The sequence below is a fragment of the Gopherus flavomarginatus genome, chromosome 3 (genome assembly GCF_025201925.1).
Source record: "Gopherus flavomarginatus isolate rGopFla2 chromosome 3, rGopFla2.mat.asm, whole genome shotgun sequence".
Taxonomy (NCBI): Eukaryota; Metazoa; Chordata; order Testudines; family Testudinidae; genus Gopherus; species Gopherus flavomarginatus.
In genome coordinates, this window is record NC_066619.1 from 233915557 (window position 1) to 233927513 (window position 11957).

The window sequence follows — 11957 nt, forward strand, 5'->3', positions numbered from 1 at the left end:
ATGGGTGGAGCAATGTCCACAATGATCCTGTTGTATACGCTTGTGTGACAACAGAAGAAAGGAATAGTTGTTTCTGTAAGGAAAACAACTGATACATCAGGAAATGCACACACAGCAGAATACTTACAAGAAGTAGCAGTAAAAGCTATAACAAACTATGAAAAAAAATTCAAATGTCTAGTATGCTGCTTGGTCATAGACAATGCTGCAAATGTATCTAAGATGAGAAGAAATTATTTAGAAGAGAGTCCCAAGCTAATAACTTATGGTTACAGTTCTCATTTGACGCACCTCCTAGCCAAAACTTCACTGTTCCAGAAATAAAGGCTAATGTTGTTGAAATTGCAAAATACTTCCGTAACAACAGCTGCTCTGAAAAAAGTTGGAGGAATCAAGCTAACTCTCCCATAATACATGTGATGAAACTCAGCAGTGGACTGTTTTGAGGACCATATCAAGAACTGGCCTAATCTGATAACAGTTTGTGAACAAAATCGTGAAAAAAAATAGATGGCACTGTCACAGCCAAAGTTCTCAACATTGGGCTTAAGAGAAGTATTGAATACATTCTGAGTACCCTGAAGCCTATTTCTGTAGCCTTGAACAAAATGCAGGGAAATAGCTGTTTTATTGCTGATGCTGTTGAAATCTGGAAGGAACTGAGTGAGATCTTAAAAAGAGAAATATGCAATGACCGAGTTAAATCACAAGCATTAAGAAAATGAATGGGACAAGCACTACCACCAGCTCATTTTCTTGCAAATATTCTTAATACTCAGTATCAGGGCCAAACCTTAAATGCTGAAGAAGAGGAGTTGGTTATGACAAGGACATCCAGCAATCATCCCTCCATAATGCCAACTATAATAAACTTCAGAGCTAAGAGTGAACAATTCAAGAAATATACGTTTGCTGATGTTTTAAAGAAAGTCACACCAGTGAACTGGTGGAAGTCACTTAATCACTTGGATTCAGAGATTGCTGAAGTGATAATCTCACTTTTAAGAGCAGTAGCTTCTTCTGCTGGTGTAAAAAGAATATTTTCTTCCTTTGGACTAATTCATTCCAAACTGAGAAATTGTTTGGGACCTGAAAAAGCAGGAAAGCTTGTTTTTCTTTTCCAGATTATGAACAAACAGGAAAATGAAGGTGAAGACCACTGAGTGAGCTGCAGAAGCCAATATTTTAAGTTTCTCATGTTTACCTGGCTGATATAGTTGACTTAATTTTTGTTTTAAATATTTCATTTAACTATTTTAGTTAAAAACAATTTTAACAGAAACAAACCTGATTTTAAAAAACATGAATGTTCAACTAAATTCAAAAACTCACATGCTTATTTTGTTAAAATATTATATGTTCGCTGTGGAAGAAAAAAAATCCAGAATACATAACATTGTTGTTTTAGTTAAATAAAACAATTTAAATATCTGTCTGGGGATAGTCTCCTCCTAATACAGCATGGCAAGAAAATCCTCCAAATATTAATGATTAGCCTGTTGAATTGTAAATAGTTCACCTCCCAATGACTTCATAAATATCTGCTTTAATTAGCTTTGATAAATGAAACAACCAATCATTCATTTTCTGATATAGCTGTAAAAACTAATCTGAAAAGTTTTTAAAATAAATCACTTTAAAAATGTATAGTGTGTACCTTCTAAAAATGAAACCTATATCTATCGCTGAGTTGTGAAGAATATGTATTAAGGTTGTAACAAACAAGAATGCACTTTTATGTAGAAATCCATGATTAAATTTAGTCTTCCCAACTAGTGATTTAAATCGATTTGATTTAAATCAAATCCACTCTGGGTTTTTCAGAGAGTGAAAATGTAACCCATCTGCTGGTTCTTCCTTGCAGAAATTTTATTTTACAGTTTTCTGTTTTCAGATCAACTTGATAATTAAATTTTAATTGGTTAACCAGATGAAAAGGCTACATAGAAACACATAGAACAAATTAGTTGTCATCTATTTCAAGCATTATACTTGCTGCAAGCTCCGAGTCAAACACTTAATATTCAGGTATTGAAAATAACTTACCCATACTGTGGAGCTCCTGTTTTAATATCTCCTATGGTGACATGAACATCATCCTCATCATCATCACTGTCACTGTCACTGTCATCCTCAGCCTCTGTCACCTTCTTCAACAAAAACAGACAAAAGGTACAATCAGATATTTACCTAAAATATCACAGACTTAAGCGTCCATTCCAGCAAACTCTGGTAGAAAAACAAATTAACCGTAACACATTAATTTATATTTTTTGGCTTACAGCTGGCATTTACTGCTTAGCACAACAGGGTCTTACCAAGAAAACCCAACTTATCCACTGACTCTATGTTAACGTTGATGATATCTGGATGCAAAGGGGTGATAAGACTTATGTATCTTGAATGTCAATATGCTATTTGTGAAATGTAACATTTTGCAAAATAAAGAAAAACTGGCTTTGGCTACTCAAGACTGCGGTTTATCTACCTACTCCATAACAGTTCAGCTCTACTGTCATCTGCTCAACATGGAAAGAACATAAAAATATAAGAGACCACGTTCTTTGCATCTTTAAATACACATTCACAGCAAATCAAATACTAATATATACAAATGCTGGTGAAAATGTTCAGATACATGAAATTCAGCAAACATCACAAATTTTCATTAAATAATTTACATAAACAATTCCTTTTCTCTACAGCTTGGTGAATATTACTCATCAAATAACTTAGTCAATGTATACCAATTATAGTTCTTGAATAAGTTATTTGATTTTTTTTTCTGTTACTCAAGAATTTATAACATTAAGGCATGCTTTTTAGACTGCTGTTGACCCTATATGTATACCCTTCCTATTTCCCCTTTTCCCTTGATAACCCTAATTTTATTAAAATGTCTTAATATACCGTTCTTCCATGTAGCATATAAGTTAACTGCCTGGAGATGCAAAAGGGGAAAGGGGGCAGATGGTATTAGAAATGAGTATTAACATGCATACACATTTAAAACATTGTACTAATCAGTTGTCTTCGTATATCCAAAATATTAAAACTACTGTTCATTTACAAAATCAGAATTACCCCCGCTCCAAAAAAAACCATTTGCAGCACTAATAGTAATTAGCATTTACACAGTTCTTTTAACTAGACAATCACAAAACACTTTCCAAACATTAGATAAGCTTCAACATCCCTGTTAGACCTGTCATTGTTAGACCCATTTTAAAGGTAATTCTTAGTGAGAGGTTAACCTATGAGACATGCAGAAGGTCACATAGTAAATACTGTTTTGGATGTTAAGAAATTTCTGGCAAGCACTGCATATAAAAAATGAACTGAAAATTAGTCAGTGACAGAACTTACAAACTAACGTGTAAAGTCAGTTACTTTGGCGAAGTTCTTTGGTCACTGAAATTATCATTGCCCCATGTGAAAGCAAAGCATACTAACGAATACGTCTGTAATATATATTTAAAATTACCGTTTTCACTACACCATTTTCAGCAGCTTCCTCTTCATTTGCAGAAGGCGGTGGAGCACTTAAAAACAGAAAATGCAAGCTAGTTACCCTGTGTACCTACAGGTTACAGTGAAAAAGCACTGTTACAGTATTTTGAAGTATAGCCAATGTCCCAGCAGTCTTTTATATGACTGCTAAGCAAAAATACTCTAAGAGATAACTTAATGTCAATTTTACACTACCAAGTGACACAAATTATGCAAACTAGATATTTTCAGAGTACTGTATTTTCAATTTTTCACCATGTTTGGAACCTGCACCTATTGAAGTCATAGAGTATACTTTGGGTATATTGGGAGCAGGATTCGGACCTTAGCATGCAAAAATGAGGACTCATATTTTACAATGACTAGGTTGTTTAGACATGTCTTCCATTAAAATGATGAAAGACATGTGCCTGAACATCCAAGAATGCTTCAAAAAAAATTTCTATCAAGGTTTCTTTCTCTCTTTTTATCTGGCACAATAGTATATGATATCTTAGATACATTTGATTAGCCTTTAAATTTGTTGTAACCTGATTTGTAACATCCACCAGTTTTGAAAATACTGTTTTTTAAGTCATTGTTGCACTCTGAAATTTATAAAAACAAGTTAACTCAATAGCCAGTGTTTTGTTGCTTCTGAGAAGCAAAAACTGACTACTAAACTTAATTCTAACACTGTGCTGATATCCTTGTTTACATTGCTTAACAAACAAAACAACATATAAGAGCCATAATGAAAAATGCTCCTTAACTGAAAAGGAGACTACTGGTACTTAAAATTATTTCCTCAAGCCGCTAGATGGGATCTGTAGTCCCAGCTTCTTTCTGGATGGGCAATCAGACAGAAAACCAAATTCAGTACTAACTTAAATTGGCAACACTCCCAATGCTTCAATCAGAGTTGCACTGGCTTGTTACCAGGGCTGGTTCTGGGATTCAAACCTAGGTGTTTCACATCACCGTTTACTAGGATGACACACTGGCTATTGTTAAATTAAAAAACAATCATTTAATTTCATGTTTTTTAATTATGCTGGAATTACAAGAATGGAGATTAAAGCATTAGTAGTAGTACAACCTTCCCCACTCTGTCCCAACTTGAAATAGGCCAATTTAGGTGTTAGGAGGTAGTTTGGTATCCATTCAATACACTGCCAATAGTGATGCCAATTATTGTTAATCAGGACCATTTGTACTGTGGTCAGGTGTGGTACTATTGACTAAAAACGGCAGGAACCAACTCATTTAACAACTGATCATTTTACCTGCCACATAGCCAATATTCTAAAAAGAAAACAGATTTTCCAGTGTGACTTTAATTATGAGATCACTACAAAGCCTTAAAAATTAACCAATACATCAGAGAACTAGTCCAGCACATGTTATTACTATGGCAAATACAATTTAAAGTTTATTTGCCACAGAGGCTGGTTCAATAAACCTGAAAATATTTTTCGTTACACATGCTCAAGTACAGTGACACTCAAAGAATGCACATATACCTCTACCTCGATTATAACGCTGTCCTTGGGAGCCAAAAAAAACTTACCGTGTTATAGGTGAAACCGTGTTATATCGAACTTGCTTTTATCCACCGGAGTGCGCCGCATCCCCCCGCCCCCCCGAGCACTGCTTTACTGCGTTATATCAGAATTTGTGTTATATCGGGTCGCATTATATCGGGGTAGAGGTTTACATTATTAACTTTCTCATGACTCCGTGTTTTTTCAGTATTTCTTTTCATCACCAGTTGTACTCAAATGTGACAAAGCACTTTTACAGCACACCTAACTAAGCAAATTAGCATGATATCAATTTTGACAAAAGTTGTAGAAATGGAGATGGTGGCAGCAAGATTAGGAAATCAAACAACTACACTGAAGGCTAGATTCCCAAGGGGGACTTAAGCCCCCTGCCACCTAGTGGGATTCACAAGCCCGAGTTGGCTCCTCACACAACGCATAGGGAGAGTTAGGTGCCACAAAAGAGGGATTCACAGAAGCCAGTAAGCTTGGTGGAGAGCTGTCTAAGCTAACCAGTACAACATGATGAGAGGGTGGGGCCTTAAATACTACCCTTCAAAGGTGATTAGGCAGCAGCTGAGCAGCAGTTTAGTGAATGCCAATGGCACACAAACTTTGGACTTTGGTACCTAAACCCTTTTGTGAATCTAGCCTCAAGGGTCTGAAAACCTACAAAAGAAGAAAGGCTCATGGGCATAGCAATGAAATACTATGGGGGCAGGGATAGCTCAGTGGTTTGAGCACTGGCCTACTAAACCCAGGGTTGTGAATTCAATCCTGGAGGGGGCCATTTAGGGAACAGGGTTTTAAAAAAAAAAAAATAAATAAACTGTCTGGGGATTTGTTCTCCTTTGAGCAGGGGGTTGGACTAGATGATCTCCTGAGGTCCCTTGGAACCCTGATATTCTATGAATCTGGAGATTATCTACAGAAGATACTAGAAAATCAGAAGACAACAGAATAGTGCAATTTTCACCATCAATATCAGAAGACTCACCAATATGAAAGTAGTATTACAAAATATAATGAAATAATCCCTTTTGTTTCAATCTAAGAAATATGTTTAAATTTTCATTGACTCCTGTCCACCGATATGACCCCATGGATAGCAAAACTGGATTCAAATGTTTACAAGAAGCAGATAAAGTGGAACATGATCATAATTGATCATATATAATGATTCTACTTCCATACGAAGGGAGTATGCAAGTCCAAAATTGCTTGAGTGCATTTTAGTGGACTTTCACTCTTCTTATAATGAAGCTTCGCTCCATTAGAACTGAATCCACTGTTGAATACAAAAGTCATTATATAATAAACAGATGTAAAGCATTGAATTTCAAAGGGATCATCTCTACCCCACCACTGTCCTCTGAGAGGAGCGGTAAAAAAAATCATCTTGATGCAGTTGCTCCAGAGAATTAAGAAAAAAAAAGGGCCAGTCTTGCAATAGTTGTTTCCAGCAAAGAATAAAGTACTTGCTACAGCTACTCCACTTTGTGGCCTTGATGACACTGAAAATTGTTAGCAATTCTTCCACCATTGGTTAAACATCAGTGCAACCTTGGCATCAGTGTTAGCAGAGGTGGAAAAAATAGAATATATTGGTGTAGGCCTTTTTAACACTGTCATTTAACTCTGCTCCTAGCTAGTTACTATGGGTGACTATAAGCAGGCTTGGAAGGATTAGATTTTTTTAATTGGTACATGTGGATTTCCCTATTTCCCACCCGCCACAAACAGAAATACATTTCCATAGATGATAACCAAAATGTACAAATAGGCAGAGTACAGAGTCAACATCCAGTGATTTAGACTTCTTACAAATTCCCTATGAATGAATAGTAAAAACAGGTATAATTTGTTGATTTAAGGGTATTTATTGGTATATTTTGACATGTGATGCTGAAAAGTTGTGTTTTAATGGTTTATAAAGTTTTAACTTTTTGAATCTCAACATCTACTTTCATTCAATAATTGTCTGACCCCATAATTTCCTGCAATTGTGCATTTTTAGCATTTTTTCAATTTTTATCAATTTAAACAATATTATCTGCTGAAATTATAAAAGAAAATTATTGTCACATCTATCTATAGTTATAGTGAAAAAAAACCCACACTAAATCAGCATGTCTAGATTACACTGTAAAAATGGCAGACCTCGAATGTACTTTAGTGCTTCTATCAGCATCAGCAGAACTGCACTGCGCTAGACTAATGACGGGAAAACTGCTAACAGACTTAGGAGCCTAAACCTCATTCCCCAAAAAGGGATTTAGGCACTTTGGAGTCTAAAACCAGACAGTTGGGATCATTGTAACGCTGAGCACAGCAACACCTAAATAGCTGGGCCAAAGTCTTCAGCGTAGTTGCAGCCTAGAAATGAAGATGCAGCCTTCCCAAGTTATATCTTGGCAGGATCTGTCTCCAAACCCTGCAGATGCAGAGGACAGGGCACAGTTGCACGTGTAGGGACCTCTGGATGATCTCTGTCACCAAGTTAACCCAATGCTTGGCTGAGATATGTTTTTGGATGAAGAAAAGCTGGTTGACATTAAGCCGCTGTAAGACTTAGGTTATACTGGAAGGTAGAATAAAATGCCAAGAAGAGTTTGTAGGCACTGTGCAGTTTAGGAGGCTTTCCTGGATTCCCTGCTGAAGCTAAACTCTCACACAGCAGCACCTTGCAAGTAATATATTCTACCATCTTTCCCTGGCCAGAAGTCATGTTCTATCCTTGTGAATAATGACCTGGCTTTGGTAATTCTTGCCTTTGTCATCTCCTGCCTGAACTGCAACAATACAATCTACGTGGGCCTGACAGCTGCTGAGGAAATTAGAATCCAGCAGCATATCTCCTCACAAACACAAGATACTATGAGCATATCATACCTGCCCTCTGCTCACCACAGAAAATCATATCAAGTAGAAGATTTCAGTCCTTACCATCAACGCACTAAGTAGCCTGGTCAAGGGATACCTAGAAAACACTTACTGCTCAGGAATCTCAGTCACTCTTGACAATGCCACTTCTCAGGCACAATTTAAAAGGGATTAACTGAAATCTAATATGTACATCCCCCAACAAGACAATCCCCAGGAACATTCAGTATATATTTCAGCCCTAGAATCTGACTTTAGGAACACACTAATCAAGTCAAATGAATACAAAACAAGAACTAGCAAAAGTGAATGGTTCCACGTTGATATTTTTAATGTTATATTTATTGTTGAATGCCTTTATTTGCTCAATATCTATTGTGTTACCTGCCCTCAAAAGAGAGCAGTAACCCCCTGGAAAACAGAGCGAAATGTTCTTATTTCACTGTAGCTTCTATGCTGAAATGCACATAGCAAGTACTAAATTACATCGTATATCGTTATACTTCCCACAATAATCCATTTAAGTGCGTGGGGAGAAGGGTGTCCCTCATTCTACAGTAGTAGGCTCCCAATGTAACAAAAGCTATGTTAAAGAAATCTGTTAGTCATTTCTACAGTGATAGTGATAACCCTGAAAAGTGGACTTTCATATTTAAGACTGAACAGGCCAAATTCTATGTTAAACCATTTAAAGAGTTAGATTACATATGATATGAAGGAGATATTCAAAGGTATCAATTTAGGTGCCCAACTTCCAATGACTTACCAGTGGCTATCACTTTGCAAGGAACAGGTGTGAAATGATTTGTTCTGAATACACTTTTTACACAACTACATTAGCAAATTCACAACTATCAAGACACCCACCTAGCTTTTTGCTCCTCTGGTCTCTCTGGTTCATTTTCATCTGTCAAAAGCAAAAAACATTATTTAAGAATTATGTCTTAGAAACCATGGAGTCAAAAACAGCAGAATATCTTGCAAGCTCTAATTCTGTACCACTAAATAAAATGGTGGATCCTCCAATCCTGAGTTGGATCTGTGTGGTCAGACGTGTAAGCCAACACAACACTCCACTTAAGCCAACAAAGCTCCACAAACAGACCCTTTGCGGTATCAGGATTTTAGTTTGCAGACTGTATTCATGTGGTTAGGGTAAATGGGTATGTCTACACTGCAGCTGGAAGCAAGCCCCCCAGTCAGGGAAAACAGACTCCAGCTTGCAAAGGTTCAAGGTAGCATGCTAAAAACAGCAGTGTTGATGTTGTGGCTTGGGCTGGAGCTCAGGCTCTCAAACCAACATAACCCCTTAGGTTCGACAGCCTGAACTCTAAGTCCACGCTACAATGTCCACACTGTTATTTTTAGCATGTCAGCTGAAGCCCCACTAGTGAGGGTCTGTCTACCCAGACTGGGACGCTCACTCCCAGTGGCAGTGTAGGAAGTCAAGCTCTACAAGTTTCAAACCAAAAGAGAGAGATTACAGTATTTCAAACTTGTTTTCATTTTTAGGTCACTTATTTACTGTTACTGTTTTACTTAAATGTGAGTTATGTATGTGAAATTTTAATCTACAATAAGGAGTGCCTAAGATAGTTTATTGGTGTTGAGAATTCAAAGAATTTTAAGATAATTTATTTGAAAGGCATGACAGAAAATAAGGCTTTGGTGGAACTATTCAAGTGAATGAAGGCTGCAAGAATGGCCCCTAAATATGTATTCAGTACTCCCATACCAATCACACCTCAGAATTTCCTCAAAGTACCTGAGCAGCTACTACCTCTCAGACAAAGAACTCCCTCTTAGCACACACACATTCTGATCAGTCACTATATTCTAACCCTCCTTTCCAAAACAAGTGCATTTGGTACAGATTATAGATAGACCGAAGCATTATATGAATCCAGTGTCCAAATGGCCTTTCCCTCTTAGCTCTTCTACAGCCAATGGTACAGTCACTATACAGGATAGAAAAATACACTTGGAAACACACATTTTAAATCTTTGATATTTCAAAGGAGTCTAGATATAGGAAGTGCCCAGACAGGATGGTGATGGCGAAGTTACAAACCAGGAAGAATAATGGACTTGTTTTAAAGGGGGGACGCATTTGTGGGGCACACAACGAGCAGTGCCCCAGGCCCGTGGCGGGAGAGGGGGGGAATAAAGAGGGGAGCGCTGAAGACCCTCAGGCGGCCAGGCAGTAGGCGGGGACCAGCAGAAATGGGGCGGATGGCCAGTGCCGCAGGGCGGGGGATCAGTGGAGGCATCACACTGCTTATTAGGAGACCCGCGTTGCGCCATGCCCGGCGCGGCCGCATTAGCAGGTGGTTCCCGCACCAGCAGTCCCCGGAGCGGCTCCTGCGGGAGATGGGCACGCGGGGAGCGGGGTCAGAGGCAGCGGGCCCGGCCTGGGCCAGGGAGCCGGCCGAGGCGATGGGGAGAGTGCGCGCTGCGCACGCTGGGGCCTAGCGCTCCCCTTTCGGCCTCTCCCCGTCCTGCGGCGCCAGGGAGGGAGCCCGAGGCGGCCGGGCCAGGCCGGGGCCTAGGAAGGTGCGTACCGCCATAGAGCCACTCCTCCTCCTCATCGCCGCCGGTCCCGCTCAGGTCCGCCGCCAGCCGCTCCACCTCACCGGTCGACATGGCCGCCTCCCCCGGGACTCGCCGGCCCCTGCCGAGCGCGGACAACAGGCACCCGCCGCGCCGGCTCCCCGCGCAGCCCCGTGGACGCTTCCAGCGGCAGCCGAGGAGGCCGGTGTGTGCAGCGCCCGCCCCTCCCCCGCCGAGGAGCCGCCGCCGCTCGCTGGCTCAGCGCTTCCCCTCCCCCTGCCGAGTGACTCACACATACACAGGAAAGGGCCGGGCCCCGGAGCACTAGGGTGCCGGGCCGGCCCCCACTGGGGGTAGGACAAGGGGGTCTGCCCCCTCTCCCGGCAGGGCATCGTGCGGGTAGGAGTAAGGTGGCCTGGCCCTTGGGGCACAGTGGGGAGAGAACCCCCTCTAAGGGGCTGGGCTGCCATAGGCCCACAACCATCGCAGCGGGCCCTTGGCCTGCTAACTGGTGCCACAGAAACGGGGGCTTCCCTCTGCAGCCAGGGGAGGGGGAGATACACACTTGCCAACCACGAGGGTTACAGAAATCCTCCGTGAGACCCAGCCCCAAAATAAAAAGATTAAACCAACTGCACGGGGAAGTCGGGGAAGGGGATGTCTCTAGGGGAGTAAACCCTTCCCCAGCTGGAGGATGCTGCTCATTGCAGCTTGGTGAATCCAGCCCTGAACAGGTCCACATTAATGGAGGCCTTTCCCAGGCTACTGGCACAGGGAGAAGGGCTTAGCCTCCCTTATCGTTAAGGGGGCGGGGGGGGCCTGCCATTCTGTTCCTTGATACGCACTCACGTAGCATAATCCTGCATCCCTCCACGCTACAGCCAGGATCCTGCCCTCCTCCCCTCACTAGTCTTCCCCTTGCTCCTGCACTCTCTGTATTTCAGCTGTTGTTCTCCCATATTTCCCGTCCTTTTCCCTTCATTGGTCCAGCATCCTCATCTCTTTTCTGTCACACCCCCTCCCCTCCCCATTCCCTTTGGGAATCGCTATTGCTCCCTACGTTGCCATGCCCTCCTGCACTCTTCTGTCCATTTAGCATGGGGGACTGAGACTATTTGCCTTAAAAGGCAGCCTTGCATCTGTCCCCTTTCAAAAACAATAGACAATGGTTGCCATCTTTGTTACTGGAAGCCTCCCTTTCACATGCAGCAAATGGAGACCATCTTTAATGTGGTTTCAGCCTGCGCCAACTAATGAAAAGTTTTATGATAAAATGCAAGAAGAGGGAGGTGTGGAAAGAAATTTGGCCCACCCTGGGTCCACTTCAGCCCAGGTATGTGGGTTTTTCTCAAAAGAGATGCTCTCATGCCATCATCTACCCTCTGAAAATCAAAACAGAAGCCTATGCAAATATTAAAAGCTCCACTTTGTGGCAGGGAGCTCATTCTTTGAATCATCTGCACAGACAACCTTGTTTTACAGCTTTGTACT

At 40.9% G+C, this 11957-nt stretch overlaps 1 protein-coding gene across 18 annotated transcripts in view; it reads right to left on the reverse strand.

Moving 5' to 3' along the window:
- The window catches only part of FIP1L1 (factor interacting with PAPOLA and CPSF1), a 99056-nt gene extending 88433 nt beyond the window's left edge, over positions 1-10623 (reverse strand). For 5 of the 18 annotated variants that reach the window (XM_050947664.1, XM_050947669.1, XM_050947667.1 and 2 more), the window contains exons 1-4: positions 10478-10620; positions 8784-8823; positions 3485-3542; positions 2047-2150 (exon numbers count right to left, since the gene is read on the reverse strand). In XM_050947664.1, coding sequence (XP_050803621.1) covers positions 2047-2150; positions 3485-3542; positions 8784-8823; positions 10478-10559 — 284 coding nt within the window. In that variant the 5' untranslated portion in view covers positions 10560-10620. Of the gene's footprint in view, positions 1-2046; positions 2151-3484; positions 3543-8783; positions 8824-10477 lie in introns of all 18 variants that reach the window. The other 13 variants (XM_050947671.1, XM_050947672.1, XM_050947668.1 and 10 more) reach the window with 8 other exon arrangements.
- Between the last annotated feature and the right edge of the window lie 1334 nt (positions 10624-11957).